General features: G+C 39.7%; 1 protein-coding gene across 4 annotated transcripts in view; it reads right to left on the bottom strand.

Annotated features, from left to right (window-relative positions):
- Positions 1–16,889, bottom strand: part of grm1a (glutamate receptor, metabotropic 1a) — a 41,136-nt gene extending 24,247 nt beyond the window's left edge. For 3 of the 4 annotated variants that reach the window (XM_059356002.1, XM_059356000.1, XM_059356004.1), the window contains exons 1-3: positions 16,800–16,889; positions 15,086–15,929; positions 10,288–10,537 (exon numbers count right to left, since the gene is read on the bottom strand). In XM_059356002.1, the coding sequence (XP_059211985.1) occupies positions 10,288–10,537; positions 15,086–15,815 (980 nt within the window). In that variant the 5' untranslated portion in view covers positions 15,816–15,929; positions 16,800–16,889. Of the gene's footprint in view, positions 1–10,287; positions 10,538–15,085; positions 16,201–16,799 lie in introns of those variants that run through there. The other variant, XM_059356001.1, reaches the window with a different exon arrangement.
- Positions 16,890–17,286: the final 397 nt, after the last annotated feature.

Raw genomic sequence — 17,286 nt, forward strand, 5'->3', positions numbered from 1 at the left:
GGAATCAGAGTTTTAGAGTCAGGACGTACCACCTCAATTCTTTAAGCTAGATAACAACTGAGAATGGCCATTTAATGGGCTGACCTCATTTGAAGCAGGTGGATCCTGACTGATCTGTTCAGTGTTTTTGTCTTAAAAATTTTCATTCATTATTTTAATTTTGTATACATGGTATATCCATACTTTGGTCCAATATTAGCTGTCTGTACAAGAAAGCGTTCCAGTTTCCGCAAATCAGGATGTGACAACTATGTCCAGATGCAAAGCCAGTGTGCTATTTTTGATCACTCCAATGTCATTCACCCATCCCCTCGCACAAGGGAACACAAGGCATCAATTGGAAAGAGAGAGATGTCCTTGACAATGTGTGGCTGCTTTCAATTAACATCAGAAGCGTGTTATAAATATTCAGATGCAGCTCATTGTGCTCCCTTGCTTAGTGGAACACAAACAGATGCAATCACGAATCCTGACTCAACTTGAATATACTTTCTGGATCTACATGTGCATGCATGCAGGGCTCCATTACTGAATGAATGTAGACTGTGTGTCCTTATCTTATAATTACCATCTTTGTTGCTGTTGTTGCTGGGAGGAATTTTTCAGATGTCAGCCATATTTCCCAAGAAGGGACTATTGTGTTTGGAGCCCTGCTGACAGACTGAATGACAGATCTGCAGTGAGACGATCACACCAACTCTGTCATGAGCCCAAACAAAATCTCCATGGTGACTGTAGCACAAGCAGCACACAAGTCTTATTCCGGTGGTACAGTAAATCCTGCCCTGCTAACAAAAATTATATTGAGTCGATTCCTGCAAGACGTGCCCCAGTAACCTCTCACTAAACTTGCATGAAGATTGCTTCAGCGCGGAGGGTCAAAAGGACAGAAACATGGCGCACAGAGAGAATAACATAAAGATGGAGGCTCGGTGCTCCACTTCACTCGTCTTCTGCTTTTTCGTCTCAGCCCCAACCCCTCCAACGCCTGCCACACTTTCTTTCCCTCGCTCTCTGAGTCTTTACATTCATAACTAATGTATCAGTCGCCATTGTACTCTCACTGGAAGCCTAACGCGAGAAAGATGTTTCTGGAGAGAGCAGCACATTGTCAGTGGTGGGGATCAGACCCCACACATCTCAAGATAATCCTGACGAGGGGAAGAGGAGAAGTGGAGGTGATCAGAAAAACCTGCTGCATGTAAAGCACAAAGGTTGTGCCTTCTTTTTGAAAATGTGTTCATTTTTAAATATCCATAAAGTTACTAAACGAAATCATTTTCTGCAGTGTTATATTTCTTTGATCTCATTATCCAAACAGTTTTCATAAATCCGAAAATATATCTTCATAATCCACCGTTTGATTCAGAAGAATTTCTCACGGATGGATTCAGTGGTGGAATGTAAGTAAGTACATTTACACAAGTACCAAACTTAAGTACAATTTTATTTAACTTTATACTTCTACTCCACTACATTTGGAGGCAAATATTGTACTTCTTACTCAACAAATTTAGCTGCCAGCTTTAGTTACTTTTCAGGTCGAGATGTAACATAATAACAAGATAAATTTAAAGTGATTAGACACTTTTAAAAATGTAACCTTAAAACAGTATATTAAGTAGTTAAAATGAGCCCTATCTTTACAAAATTAAGACACTGCGTACATAAATGCATCAATAATCCAATTATATATCAGGAATACATAAAACAATCTGAGTGGGTCCATTCTGCATAATGAGTACTTTTACTTTTGATACTTTAAGTACATTTTGATGCTGATACTTTTGTGCTTTTACTTCAGTAAGTTTTGAATGCAGGACTTTTACTTGTAGTGGAGTAATTTCACAGTGTGGTGTTTGTACTTTTACCTAAGTAAGAGATCTGAATACTTTTTTTCCAGATGGATGTATTACACCAAAGCCTAGAAAACCAAAATTGAATGTTAACCCATTGTACAGCTATAATTCTGGATGAAAAAGATACTCATTTATTTTGGTGTTTTTGCCAATGCTGTTGCCAGAGATAAGGTCTCTTTTTGCTCATGCCCTGCTATTTGCCAAATTACTCACAAGTCAATAGGCAGAATTCCACATCCTCCGCACACTCCTTCCTGAGATGGGTAGGAGATGAAAGCCTTAGAGATGACAGGAAAAAGGCAGCTAAATGTGTCGCGCCACAACTCCCCTCTCTCTTTCTCTGGCGCCCTAAACGTTTCATTTATTCAAGCTCGGAGCAAAACCCAAGTCCCCCTTGTTACAGGAAACTGAGCAGGACAGCCAAATGAAAAAATGCATGTGACACACACAATATGGGGTCGACGCTTCCTTTCGCACCTCAGCGCAGTCTCAAAAGACACAGTCATCCCCTGCTAATGACTTGTGCCAAGCCATTACAGCAGCAGAACATCCACATTGTCTCAGAGTCCATTTTGTTCAAGAATAAAATCAAATGAAACAAGAAGCGAGCATTCAAAATGGGACCCGGACCAAAACTGTGTGTGTAAGACAGCGGCAGAAATGAGCGTTACATGTGGAAAAGCAGCTTATGCAAATGATGTTTAGTAATAACAGCATTCAAGCAGCATTAGAGGGAGAGAGAAAATGAATGCTGCTAATTGCAAGAGAGAGAGCAGGCGGGCAAATGGGTAGGTGGGTTCACGCCATGCTGCCATTCAGAAACTAGGTTTGGTGCTGGGGAACAGGCAGAGAGGGAGTGATAACAAAAGACAATCTACACAAGATGTATATCTCGCTTTCATGGCTGAAAAACTATTTCAAGGCAATTTCTCTATATAACTGAGTAGGTGGGAATCCAGTCAGGATTCAGAGAATTACTGTAATGCTGTAATAATTTGCCTCAGGGAAACCTTAGTTAAAACATACACTGCCAGATATTTTAATGGATACTATGCATTCTTTTCAGCACACAGACATTTTCTTTCACATTCACTACTAGCAATTTGAAAACCCAGTTCATGAATCATTCTTATTTCACAGCTCTTTGAAAAATATCAGCACAAAAGGCTGTTTGTCACCTTCTCTTTTTTCTGAGTTGGCAACGTGAAAGAATATGTGGACACTTTTCTGTGGCATTTTTGCAGAAAAAAATCTGTGCTTTCTTTGAGTATTGAGCGTTTTTCTTCATAAAGGCCACAGCTGCAATTTAGAAAAATATATAAAAGAGATTTGTAAATTTGAGTTTTACGTGGCAGCTGGGTTTGGTGACAGCATGAATGTCAAAGAAGCCACAGTGATTTTCAAAATAGGTATGGTGCTGCTTGAATTGTTGGCAGGGAGAGAGCTTTTTTTAAGCTTCTTAATGACTATACTCTCGACTTCCAATTGTGATTACTGTGCCCAGTGGGCATCAGATAGCTGTTGCTAGGCACATTTCACTCCCATCAAGCATCTCTGTTATGTAATTGTTATGTAAAACACAAATATGTTGCTTTTTATAAGGAGGTTTCTAAAGTACCTAACATATTTTCAAGTGCCCAGTATTGACGCCTGGGATTGTTTTGTTTTTTTAACCTCTTAAAACTCATCTGGTTAGCGTTAGGGCCCCGTTTGAGTCATGATTGAACATAATGTAGTTAAGGATGTGTTTTAGCCACTTGATAAACAACCACAGTTTCAGGAAATAGAATATGTTACGTTTCAAATGAAGCCTCATATATGCACATTGGTCTTACACTCCTTCTGTTATTCTTTCAATCAAATGGAAAAAATTATTACAGAAGAATTGTAAGGGGAAAATGCATGTATGAAGTAGGGCTGGGCGATTTGGACCGAAAGTCATATCCTGATATTTTTTTAGGCTGAATATCGATATACAAGATTTTTATTGCAAAGTCAAATATGACATGTCACAATTAGTTTTATTGAAACCATTTATTTAAGTGAACATAAATACTGTACTCCATAAAGTGCACATTTAAATAAAAAAATATCTTAAATAAAAATAGCCAATGAAATAAAACAGGCCAATTTATCTGAAATGAATATATTTATATGAGAAAAGAATAACAAACGTTACAAAATAACTAAATATGACAAAGCCTAGTAAGGTCATCATTTATATATAGAGAAAAATACCATTTAAAAATATATCAATATATTTTTTAAATCAATATATTGCCCAGCCCTAGTATGAGGCATCATTTGAAAGATATTTCTAATGAATGAAAATGGTGTTTGTTTACCTTATGCCATAAAAAAAAAACTTAAACTACATCTGTTCAATCATGTCTCAAAAAAAGTTTTTTTTTAATCTAATCCTAACAAGTGGGTTTTTAAGAGGTTCAGGGCCAAATCATTTCAGTGACTATGTAAAATATCTCGATAAACATGATCTATAAATGGAGCAGCTGGTTCAGCAAAAAGACACATTGGCTGCAGGAGCTGGTCACAGCTCACTAACAACAACATGGTGGTGGTTGACTGTAATAATAAGGGCAGCAATCTCCTGGGAGTCATTGTGTGTATCGCTCTCTGCGGTCAAATAACAGGCAGAGTGTGTGGCCCTTTTACTGCACTCTATGTAGATGGACACACTGGTCTACACAGTAACTTCCTGGTCAAACCATGAAGCTGAATGGGAAATATGTTCCCTCTACAAGTTGTGTGGCTTTATTTTTCTACATATATCCTGCTCATAATGTGTATTACATTCACCTGTAGCTGCTGCTTTCTCTCCAATGGACACTGAAATGATTCCTCCCTGTGGTGAGACTGATTTCTGAGTTATGTCCTAAACTCAATGGGTGAAAACTTCAAAGAGGCCTTGAGAAAAAATGTTGAGGCGTGATGTGCTGATTCATTTTGGCAAGGTCTATTTGTCATGGAGCTGCCAAATGCTGAATTATGTCTTTGATAGATTATGAAAGGTAAAGCAACACTTTGTACATTTCCTTATAAAATTGCTCTGTGAAAATACGTCAACTCCCCCAAGGCTCCAATTACAAGCTCTATCAGATGACATCTCTTTTTTGAGGCTGGTGACAGCGCTTTTATTAGATTATCCAGTGTGTTTAATGTAACAAGTCCTCCAAACTAGACAACAAAATAACACAATTTTCCTTTGCTTTCAAAAACAATATTTACAAATGTTTTCTAATCTGATGCACCTATTGACAGGGTGATAATATTTATCTAACAACAGCATGTTAAGGTTATAAAAAAGATTAATAGAAGTGCCTTAAAACCTGCATTTTTTTTGTACTTGTTGCGTACTGCAAAAATAAGTCAGATTGTATAGAAATCTATGAGAAATCGACCCTACTTCTTACTTGATTTGTTACCTCAGTAATCATATTCCTCATTATTATATTTTTAATCTCAACTGCAAATTTCCCATTTAAATTAAAATAGTTCCTACTTATAGGTGGAATCTTGGCGTTTAGCTTAGCGCTCCTCCCAAGCTCAACCCCCTGGTCCAAATATGGTCACTTCTGGCTCCAAATAAACCAACATGGCAGCGGCTAAAATGCCAAATTCAAGGCTATAAACTGTTGTCCAAAAAGTGATGTGATGTCATGGCGGCTGCTTCCACATCTTTTGTACGGTCTATGATTTAAGATTGGGTGATGTTTTGGCCTTCAACTACTTTGTTAAACCTGCACGCGTTGATTTTTGTCCACTGACGAGCAGCACAAGCTTTAAACACAGCTATGACATATTATTTTAATATACTTTATATATTTATATGAATCAAGTTATTATGGCAAACTTGTAAGCAAACAGTTGACTTTTCACTCATCCAGCAGAAGAAGAGCAGTTTCTGTTTTGGTCTCTACCAACGTCTGAAGGAAATATCTAGCTCTTTTGAAGTTTTTTTGTTAATTCTGTGGCTGGAAATGACGTTGGTTTGTACACATCTTTTATAAATAGCTGTTTATTCCAACATTGATATAAAAAAAATATGTATTTTCAGCTTTAATGTTAACTTAAGCAAAATATGTCACAAGTCACATGTTTTTACTGACCCACCTATCCATCCCAAACTCCCCCCACTCCTCCCACGCTACTACTGTAACTTTATTCCTTAGAGGTCTGGTTTTATGAGCCTAAGAAGTGGAAGTATCAATGATAATAATAACACGTTCTCCTCCCAAACTAGCTTAGCATTCTTGGCTCCTCCCTGTCCTCTGTCATTATCTTTATCTAACTTTGGCTCTGTCTTTCATTACATCTGTCTTTGTTCCCCTCTCATGGTGCATTAATCTGTGGACAGACCAGCAGGACTCCACAGTCAAAGAATCAGAAGTCTAGTACTATTTTCAAACATTCTATTGCAGATTTGACTGACGAGTCTGCTCATCAGTCAGCTTCCAGCTCATCCATACAGTCATTTCTGTTCCTAAACATTGACTGAGGCTATAATAATACACTTCCTTTGCTTTCTGTTTCATAAGCAGAGTGTGTTTCTCATCTAATAGAATCACTTTGAAATGTACTTGAACAAAACAAGAAGATGTACATCAATGTCTTCTTGATTGGAAAGAAGTGGATAATTTATGTCGGGGTATTTGTGTACCAGAGTGTATGCATGGAATAATTGTTGCGTGTTTGTGCGCATTCGTCAAGTAATGGAGGCTGCTGATTGGCCAAATCATGATTGACATCACACACAGAGAAAGACAAGAGGCCTGTGGACTGACAATAGCAGAGCCGAGTGGATGTAAAGTGTTGAAGTGATGCAGAGTAGAGTCTGCAGGTCAGGGATAAAGTGGGTCGAGCACGCTGCCACACCTGGCCCTCGTCTGAAGAGCAGGTTAGCCGAGTAGCTAAAACAAAAGCTCTCTGATTCAAAACTCTCTGCATGTGTACTTGTAGTTTCTGTGGCCACGGCTGCATAGTGTTCTTGTCTGCCTCTGTGGTGTTCTATGATCATCTCCACATATAAGATGTGGTGGGAAAAAACACAACATTGCCTTTTTTTATGCCTGCTGTGCCATTTCTGTTTTTGTTTGCTTGTGTAGAGTGCAATAAAATGGGAGACGTATAAGTGTCTGCTGCACACACCTTGTTATGTTCACAAATTATACTGACTATCCTGAGGTAGTGCAATAATTAAAGCACCAATATCCTCAATTTAATATAGCAAACACTGCGGGTTGACTACAATGAGTGGCGACGCCGTGGTGCTAAATGACTATGCTGATTGGCCCGATAGGGATGCTATAAAATATATTTTTTTTAAATATATTTTATGTTTGAAGGACATGACTGAAAGAGTGACAGTCTAGTTATTAAGAAATGTGGACTCACAATATCTCATAATATCACACAAGATCACACAAAAAATCCATGAGTGTGTTCCAAATTGCATACTTTTTCTTTAGTAAGTGCTGCTGCTGCTGCCCTTGCACAATATGCACTGTTGCAAGCAGTTTGCATGCAATTTGGACATGAACTTGAACTTGAACCTTCAACTTTGACCCTCTGACTTACACAGAGGATTGTGGGTAAGAAAAGTCATAAAATGCAAAATGCGACCGAGCAGGACATCCTGGTTATTTTGGCATACTTCATTTGGCATACTATGTTTTAGGATATACTATCTTGGTGCTATGAATAATGCACCACTATGTTGGTGCTGGGCAGTAAGTGTCATGAACCAAAACAGTGAAAGACATTAAAAAGCTTCATAGAGCAGAAAGGAACTGCAGAGTTCTGTGATAATTCTCTGTTGGTTCAACCTTTTACAAACATATGATCATTTTATGCATTGTTAATATAATTAAAGCTTAAAGATCAAAAACATCTAAAAAAAAAAAGTAATAAAAAAACACCAGTTGCATATCTGAAATTCCTGTCTTTCCGTGCCATTTTCTGTGCTACATTACCACTTTAAATGCAATCGGCTCTTTGTTGACTTAGCACAGTGATACATTTGCAGTAATAAAAGAGAGACTGAGTATCCAGTGCATTAGATGTTCAATGTAACAACGACAGATTGGCCTGCCTGTACTCTTCTTGCTCTGTCACTTTGGTTCATTCACTCTTTGTTTGTCTTTGTGTGTCTTACATCCTTCTGACTCTGTATAGCTCTCTGGAAACACACACGCACTTCATGAAAGGGGCTTTTTAGAGGTGAAAACATGTATTAAGAAAACAAGCTCCCCTTTTGATGAAATAATACCTGTCTGACAGCTTCATTCAGTTGTGCACGACATCCCAGGAAACACACACATGGCTTGGCATCTGTGCCAGACTTCCTCTGTCATTTTTACACACACTCTCTCTCTATCTCCTTCTTTCTCGCTCTCACTCTCTCTCTCTCTGACCCAGAAGCATTTCTTCCGCCCATGGAGACTTCCACAAAAGCTAAAAAAAGACCCACTTTCCCATCTCCTATGGAGGAAAAAGAAAAGGAGAGATACAGGAAGGAATGTAACCCTAGAGTGTCATTATAATGGATAATTTAAAAGGCATGTTCTGCATCTGAAAAGAAAGAGTGCCTTCCCCTGCTAAGAACTTAAATATGCACATATGCATTGAATATAACACATGCAACATAAACAGAAGCCGGTAAGAACTGCACTTGTCTACACTTTATTTCTACCACTGGGAGATATTACAGAAAAACAGGAAAGACTTCTTCAAGGATAATAGCAATGACAAGAAACAAATCCCTCAGTGCCTGCCAATAGACAAGTATCTATTAAACTGTGTACGTGTGTAAGTACATACAGAGAAATGAACTCATTGCCAGATTTGTTTTTCACTGCAGCTACTCATCAGTTTTTCTGCATTTTTCTGACTCCTCAACAGAGCCCAGGAAAAGACCAAAACCAATACTGTTTATCTGTAACTCCATGCTTTCAGACTTCCCTACACTACCTTAGGCTCTCAGCTTGAAGCCAATTATTTCATAACTGGTTGCAAATATATCGTTTCCTTTAGACAGAAAAGAAAGAAAGAAAGAAAGAAAGAAAGAAAGAAAGAAAGAAAGAAAGAAAGAAAGAAAGAAAGAAAGAAAGAAAGAAAGAAAGAAAGAAAGAAAGAAAGAAAGAAAGAAAGAAAGAAAGAAGTCTGACTTCTTAAAGTTTTCCAGCCTTTTTAACAAATGTTAGTCAGTTGAGAAGCATATTTTTGGGGATTATTTTCAGATGTGGATTAATATGCAAAGTGCCATGATCAGACAAAACACCAAAAAATGGTTTTGGAAATATATCTACATACATAGAAGACTGGACTACTGGCCTTGGTGAAGGTCTGTGCCCTATTGTAAAACAACATTTTTAGTTCACATGTAATTCAATGTAAATATGTCTCCAGATTGTATATTATCAAAATAAATTGCCTTAGTGTTCTATGAGTATTCATCACATGTATGTCTTTTGATGTAAAAAAATTCTAATTTCTAAAAAAATCCTAATCTTTGGACATTCAAGGTGCTAAAAATCTGAACATTTTATCGAGTGAACTCACAGGAAAGATGGATGTTCTGTATGTTCTTTCTCAGGTCCCTCCTGTTGGAAGATGAGGGCTTAAAATTTGAGCTGCTCTCATGCAGCGTTCATCAAATCTCCAACGAATACTGCTTAGCTCGGCTACAAGCTTTGGTCAGCCTTAGCTGTCTTATTAATGTCCTCCTCATGTAACATACGGCTGACAAGTGCCCTACAACAGACCGGTGCCAACAGACCTTCTCCCTCTCTGAAATGATGGGGGGGAAGATACTGCATGAATGAACTGAAAAGTAGCATCAAGGTCGCTGTGGCTTTTACTGACAAGTGTGAATGTTCCTTGAGGGTTATTTCATGGTGTAATGTGCCGCTGTATAAGTGTGCGAGACGACTCTACTTGCCCTTTTGTAATGACTAAGATTGCAGCCGTAGTCAGTCAGTGTCGCTCAACATTTGATAACTGACAGAGAAAGTGAGGAAGACGAGAAAAATGGAGATAGTGTGAATTTTTACCCTTCAGGTTGATCCTGTATGGTGTTACCGTGTACAAATGAATGCAAAATGACTTCCATTGCCTTGAATAAGCAAAAGGAGACAGTCCAAAAAACAGAGGATGGACTAGGGGCATTGTTTCCCTCTCTAGTTTTGTATATGTGACAGAAATACCAATTATTCATTGCTGGAGAACATTTCTATTCAGCGCTATTGGTATGTGGTCTAATTCTTCTTGGTTGCCTTGGTGACATGCACATCAGGAAGACAACACAGCATCTTGCAGCCTTCCAGCCTGTTAACTGATTTCTTCCCATCCAGAGAGATGCTCTCTCAACTGTGAATCAAAAGGTTAAGGAAAACAAAACACACATCCCTACCTGCCGATGAGGAGAAACTCCCCGAACACCCCCAGCCTCCTCATGGCCATCAGGAGACCTCGAACAGTCATGCCCTCGCAGAAACACACCACGACCCGAGCTTTGGGTAGACGCTCCCGTAGTTTCCTCAAGAGGCGATCAAAGTGCTTTTCTCCAGCGTTACTGTAGATCTTGTCCGAGTGGGCAATACATAAGCCCTCTTGAGAGGCCAGTTCCTTGAAGGCCTCCATGCCGCTCTCCCCATAGTTTCCTATAGGTGATGAAGAGAAAATACTGTAAATAGTGACAATTGAGCCAAAAACAGAGTGAATTCTTTAGGTTTAGATAAAAGATGAATGCTAGATGCTACACACAAGTGGTGTACATCTGAAAGCAGGGACCTGAAGATTAGATCCTAGTAAAAAATCATTAATTAAAAACCTATGAAAGCATTAAAAACCTATGAAAGCATGTAAGGGCTTAGAACATTACAGTGGAGGTATTTGATGGCCACCATCTTATTTTAATAAGTAGTTGCAGCAATTTAGACACAGATTTTGTCATAAATTGAATCATTTTTGACAAGTAAGATTTTAAAAATACCCTTCAAAATACCACATTGAGACATCGAAGCTTTGGGGAACTCGATAGAAAAATCCATGCTGTTTACTTATCTAGTTTTTTCTTTATGGATTTAATCTTATTTTTCTTTCTTATTACCATTTCATACCTTGATTGCGTATTAATTACATATCAGCTTACAACGTATCAATCCTTAGTGTTTTTTTCTGTTTTTTTCTTCTTTATCTGTTTGTGTCTGAATGTGTCTTGAAACACACAAAATGTTTATGTTTGAATATTGTATGTGCACTGTAAAATGCACATTCTGTTAATAAAAATTCATAAAAAAAGAAAAAATTCATGCTATTAAAAAGTATTTTTTTCAGCATTTGGAATAATTGAAGAGTCTTAGCTTTCCAGTATGAAGAAAAATTCAAATACACCGTTTTAGAATAGGTGAAGTTTTTACTACATGCAAAAGTCTGCATGATTTTTGCCCCAAACTGCATTGGATTAGCATAAAGTGGTAAACTCAGTCAGATATGTAAAGGTCAAAGGTCAAGGGACCCCTGTGAAAATTGTCGTAATAGTTTTTACTTCACCTAAAATAATCCTAACTTTGGAGCATTATTTAGCCCCATTCACGACAAGCTATACGTGGTTGATATCAGTGGCTTTTATGTCATCTTGTTACTTTTTATATCAGATTGTAAAGCACATCCCGTTTTGCCTCTGAAAGACAGTCTCTTGTTGGGCCCTCTGGTGGGCTGTCAGATTATTATGAGGTTAAATAATAAAACAATTTCCTTGTTAAATGTGTTTTCACTGAATGGTAATCCCATTTCTTAAATAAGCCTTTGTGGATATGGATGTTACTGGCTTTGGCATTTTCACTAATTGCGAGCTCAAAATATGTGCCATTATTCCCTGATTGTAAGTGGCACAATCAATGTCTTAGTGATAACAAAGCATTACATGCCTTGTTACTTGCAAAAACACATTATTAAATACTTTTAACTATACATTCTAATTATTCCACTGATGGACAATCAATGTTATACTTAAAGACCCCCCCACACCCGACAGTTGTTTAATGCGTCTGAGCTGAAGCTCTGATCCTCTCGTAATGAGTGCCAGGGAGTTTACTGGCTACTGATTGCAATCAAAGCCAAAAGGGGTGAAGATAGCTATCCTTGTTTCACTGCACACCATCCCAATCAAGAGCCCTGCAAAGCTGTTGGAGTCTAAATCTTTTATTTCCATGTGGACTGCAGTGCTTGACTAGTGTGTCACGATCTGGATGTTGATAAAGCCCACAGCTCTTTAGCATGAGAGTGGGATTACACAGACAATCCAATCACTTGTGCATGCTTGAACATGTGTCTGTGTGTGTGTGTGTGTGTGTGTGTGTGTTTGAGTGTAAAGGAAATTAAGATCCACTCCATAAAAATCTGAAAACATTTGTTATGCAATTGCCTTGATGAGAGGTCTGGTTCCTGGGGGCCTCTATGTCACCCTCTCCTTATATGGGTGATGAAGAACGAATACTTGATATGTGTGTTTGCTTTATAGAGCATTGGAGACACTAGCTGAAATAGGCATCGCAGTAATGCATTTACTCTGGCACACAATGGGCCCTTGTGTTGGTTTTCCAATAGTCCTTTGATGATATTTTCAGTTGCCTCATTTCAGTCTCCCACTGGTAAATGGAAATAATGATATCCAATTATTTTACTCTTTCCATCTAGGCTGTGAGACAGGTGGGTGGTGGTGCATTAGTTGACAGCCCATTTGACAATGACTACCAAAAAACCTGCTTTGAGTATTCCTACCAGACTGATGATAATCAGGACAGGTAATTTATGCAATTTCACAGCCCTAGCTGTTGCTACGGGAACAAGCTGCATTTATAACTTGTCTAAGGTGGCGGGGAGAGAGAAAAAACTCATGAGCTTAAGCCAGTCGTGACCAGTATTTCAGAGATAACTAAAGATAGAGCAAAACAAACAAGTGGATTTACATATGCCTCCTCAAAGGTCAGGGTAAGGTCTGCATCAGACAAATTAGGATGTGAAGTTTCAGTTAGAAACATTTACTGTGGCTCTAAACTTCTCTTTTGTCTTGGCAAAACTGAACTTATAGTCAGTGTAAGGATGTATAATTACAGAATGTCTACATGGAAGACAAAACACATTTTAATTTGAATTAAAAAAGACAAGTTTTTTGTAAATGATCCCACTTTTATCACTCTCACTGCAGCCTGCTGAGTAAATGATGTTGCTTGCAATCAAATCCATCCTTCCCCTGACTGGTTTTTCATTACTCTTAAATTATGACTTCAGTCCCAGGGGCACTTCCTGTATGGTGAAGGTCAGACAGCTGACGCCACCTAGTTATGTCTCCAGGTACTACAGCTCCCTAACTCCCTCTCTTCATCTATCTGATAGCATCCTGTGTCACAGCCCCTCTCCAACACCTGACTATAATAGGACTTTCCAAAGATGTTTTACCCTCCCCGAGAGTCAGCAGCTCCTTAGGGACGATCCTGGGTAATGTAGCCTGTCAGTCATATTTTGGGTGCACATCACTGACTGTGTTTCACTAAGACTTTAATGAAAAGCTACGGACATAATTCACTTCACAGTAATTACTCTGTCTACCCAACAGCCTCTCTCCTTTTTACCTCCACCGTTATACACTGTTGTGCTCTTCGGCTGAACAAATTAGCATAAGAGTTCTCAAAAAAGAAAGAAAAAAAGTGAGCTCATCATGGTATGAAAAGCTGAATACTATTATTTCTAGGGTTTCTATGGAGATAAGAGTCATTTTAATTTATATGTATCTGGTGAAATTGAAACATTATTGTAATTTCTCATCCTCCTTACCTAACCATGGAATTAATTTAACATTTCTAAATGAACACCTTAACTGTTAATGCTAAAACGGTCCCTTGTGTGTTTGTCTAGATGCTGACAACACAGCCAAGAACCTTCAGCTTTAGTTGCACATGTTAAAGCGCATTATGATAAAATGCCAAAGGGAAGCTGTACATATATTGCTCAAAAAAGAGAGACAGACAATATTTGCTCAATATTCACTCTACTTACACTCCCTTGAGTTAATAAATGCAAACACAGCTGTACAGAGATGCATAGGGTGTGTGGGAAGATGCTTGGAGCAATGTCCACACAGCCCCTGACTCCAGACAACTGCATAGAAATCCTAATGAAGATATGTATGCACATGTGTGGCTGCAGCTACCTGCTCTGAAAGGCCCCAAAGCAAAAGACTGAGACAGACACGTACTGTACATAGAGAGGTGAAGGATTGACTGCATTTCTTTAACATCCAGCTCTTATAACGAGACAAATATAAAGCCAGAAAGAACTGAAGGATAAAGATGGCATAAAGTATCACAGCAAATGCATGTGTTTCTCAAATTCCAAAATATTTTAGGTCACTATAGACTAGGGGTGTAAGAAAAATACTGATACAGTTGTGTATTGTATTATGTTTTGTGATACTGTATCGAAGACACTATATGGATTTTTAATTAATAGTTTGCATGCAAAGATTTGTAGCAGACAGACTGTACAAAAGTAGTGCGTGCTATCATGTTGAATGTTACAAGGACTTTAATTAATGCAAATGCGATGATTACATAACAAAGCTAAGTTTCTTTTACTCAGGTTTTATGCATATTCAGGGTATAATGTTAATCAACGATTCATTGCCATCGATGCAAAGCGACAATATCGATACATCATCATTTTGAAGATATGCGTTAATTTTCTAAATTCTAACTTCATATTCATTCCCTTCATTATTTCATTAAAAAGAATACTTTTTAAAATGTCTGAAAGAGCAGACCCCTGAGTCAACTCAAAACCTAATCATGTCATGTCAGACTTCGTCATATTACCAAATATCGTATCGTTGACCATAGAATTGATATAATATCGTATCATAATGAAACCTGTGATTTACACCCCCTAATTCATATGGTGGTGTGTTCTGTCTACTACAAGTACAAGTTTTATGTTACATTTTATTTTTTTTAAAAGCAATATATTGCCTTCCTCAAAGTATCCCCATATATCAAATAGTAACCTTTTTTATTATAAGTAAGGTATCAAAAGATTCTTGCCAACATTCAGCCCAACTATAAACTGACTATCCACCACCAGACTAAGACAACATGGCTGATGGCACATTAAGGTAACTTTTCAGTAAGAGAGGTCAGTGAAAGGAGTCTCACCCTCAGTGTGCACTGCAGACACATAGGTCCAGTTGTACCGCTTGACAATGTCCAGGATGGCCCGCGCCTGCAGGGTGTCTGAGGGCACGACCCTCAGGAAGTACTTGAACAGAGTCTTGTCACTCAGGTCGATGCTGGTGGCAGAGTAGGCGATCTGTGGGATGTTGAAGAGCTGCAGGAGGTTCTGCACCTGGATGGCCACAGAGCTGGATCCCGGTCCGATCACACCTGCGATGGGCTTCTTGGAGGGTGGAGGCTGGTGGGACGGCGTGCCGTCGATGCACCATTTGGACCCGTCCTTATCATCCCGGATGGAGATGAGGGAGTCCCGGATGAACTCAATGCTCTGCTCCAAGGCCACAGAGGAGTGCCAGCAGGAGTCTCGGATCTCACACCCCAGGCTGATATTGGGGAGCAGGTCCGGGTCAGCGTTGATCCGGTCCAGGGTATGGAACATGGCCTCCACCCTTTGGATGCCATACTGCTCGCGGACGTCGCCGCACTTCCGCTCGGCCACTTTCTCCGCAGACGGCTGGTGGTGGACGGAGAAGAGCGCGCCGATGATCACGTCTCCATCCATGCGAGCCACGGAGCGGGAAACGGCGCGAGGGACCACCGAGCGCTCATAGATGCTGCTGCTGTGGGAGAGCACGAGGACGCGGAAGAAAAACGTGGGGAGACACAGGAGAGCCAAGAGACCCATCTTTACGCGTGCCATATTGTGCCACATCGCGTGAGCTGCGCCAGCTGTGCAGGCATACTATCTGCTGTCTATCAATACATCCACGTTTATCCCAGCGACCACGACCTGCGAGCACGACACCTGGGGCATATCCGCGCGCACCTGCAGAGAAATGAGACAAACTGCTGTGACATGTAAGCTGAGAGAAACGAGGCCAGATGTGCTACAGTTGTATGTGGGAAGAGTTGACTAAGCACGCATGCTCCTTTCAATCAACGCCCTGTTTTACATTCCTACAGCTGGCAACAGTCCTCGTCCCTCTTTTATCAGCGTGAGGTGCCTTTGAGCAAGGCATTTAACTCACACCCACCTGATCAGCGAGCAGTAGTGGCTGACCAGCAGTGCTGTCCACTGGGAATTACCCAACCGTGCTGGTGCTTAGCTCTGACTGGAGCAGCCAGCTACTTTAAAATGTCTCAAACACTTGTTCTATTACAAATAGCCAGCACTGTGTACCAGGAGAGGCTGGGAGTGCAGTGCTCGCTGCCCATTGATAAAATCAGACACATTTCAGCACCGTGGACAGCGCGCTTTCCAAACACGTTACAAGGACGTCTCTGGGACTGTTGCCTGGGCTCGTCATCCTCTCACACACTCATTCTTCACGATTTGACTCAGCTAGTTTCTAATAAAGCCGAGAAACTACAACCCTCACATTACAGCCTATCTGAATTCTACACAAGGGTTGATATGAGACCCCCTGGCTGTTTTGGTTTTATTTGAAACGCACCGCACATTCCTAATCGTATCTGCCCTGCAGCCTCAGGTAGCACTGGTTGATAATAACTACAATTACCAATAATAATGCTAATTTAAATAATACAAGCTAATGTAATTCAGCAGAAGGAAGAATAACATGAATAGACTGTTCAATACCCCATATTACCTTTTATCCAACTATTCCATTGTCCCATTTCCATAATAATACATGTTTTAAGCGGATTTTTCAGTGTCCATTGCATCAAAACTTACCTGAATCCTCGAGACATGTCGCGTGCCTTCGTCCGTCTTCTGTAGCGCGTGGTCCTCAGCTGTATCGCTTGAGTCTCTCTCTCTCTCTCTCTCTCTCTCTCCCTTTCTCTCTCCTTCCCTCTCTCTCTCCCCCCTCTCTCCTTCTCTCTGCTTCTCTCTCTCCCTCTCTCTCCTTCTCTCTCTCCCTCTCTTTCTCTCTCTCCCCTCTCTCTCTCTCCCTCTCCCCCTCTCTCCTTCTCTCTCTCTCTCTCAACTCGAAACAGATCCCCTGCAACCATCGCCTCCTCTACAGTATTTACCTCTTATAGTCCTTAAAAAGCATGCATTTATGAGAATAAGACCTGCAATGTTTTATCAGAGCTACAATTACAACAAAAGGATATATGCTTACATAATAATAATAATAATAATAATAATAATAATAATCCCACCAGTGGAGCATCTGAGCTCCTGTGCAAGACAGCTGGCTACCTATGCTGGTTTATCA

This window comes from Centropristis striata, chromosome 18, assembly GCF_030273125.1.
Source record: "Centropristis striata isolate RG_2023a ecotype Rhode Island chromosome 18, C.striata_1.0, whole genome shotgun sequence".
NCBI lineage: Eukaryota > Metazoa > Chordata > Actinopteri > Perciformes > Serranidae > Centropristis > Centropristis striata.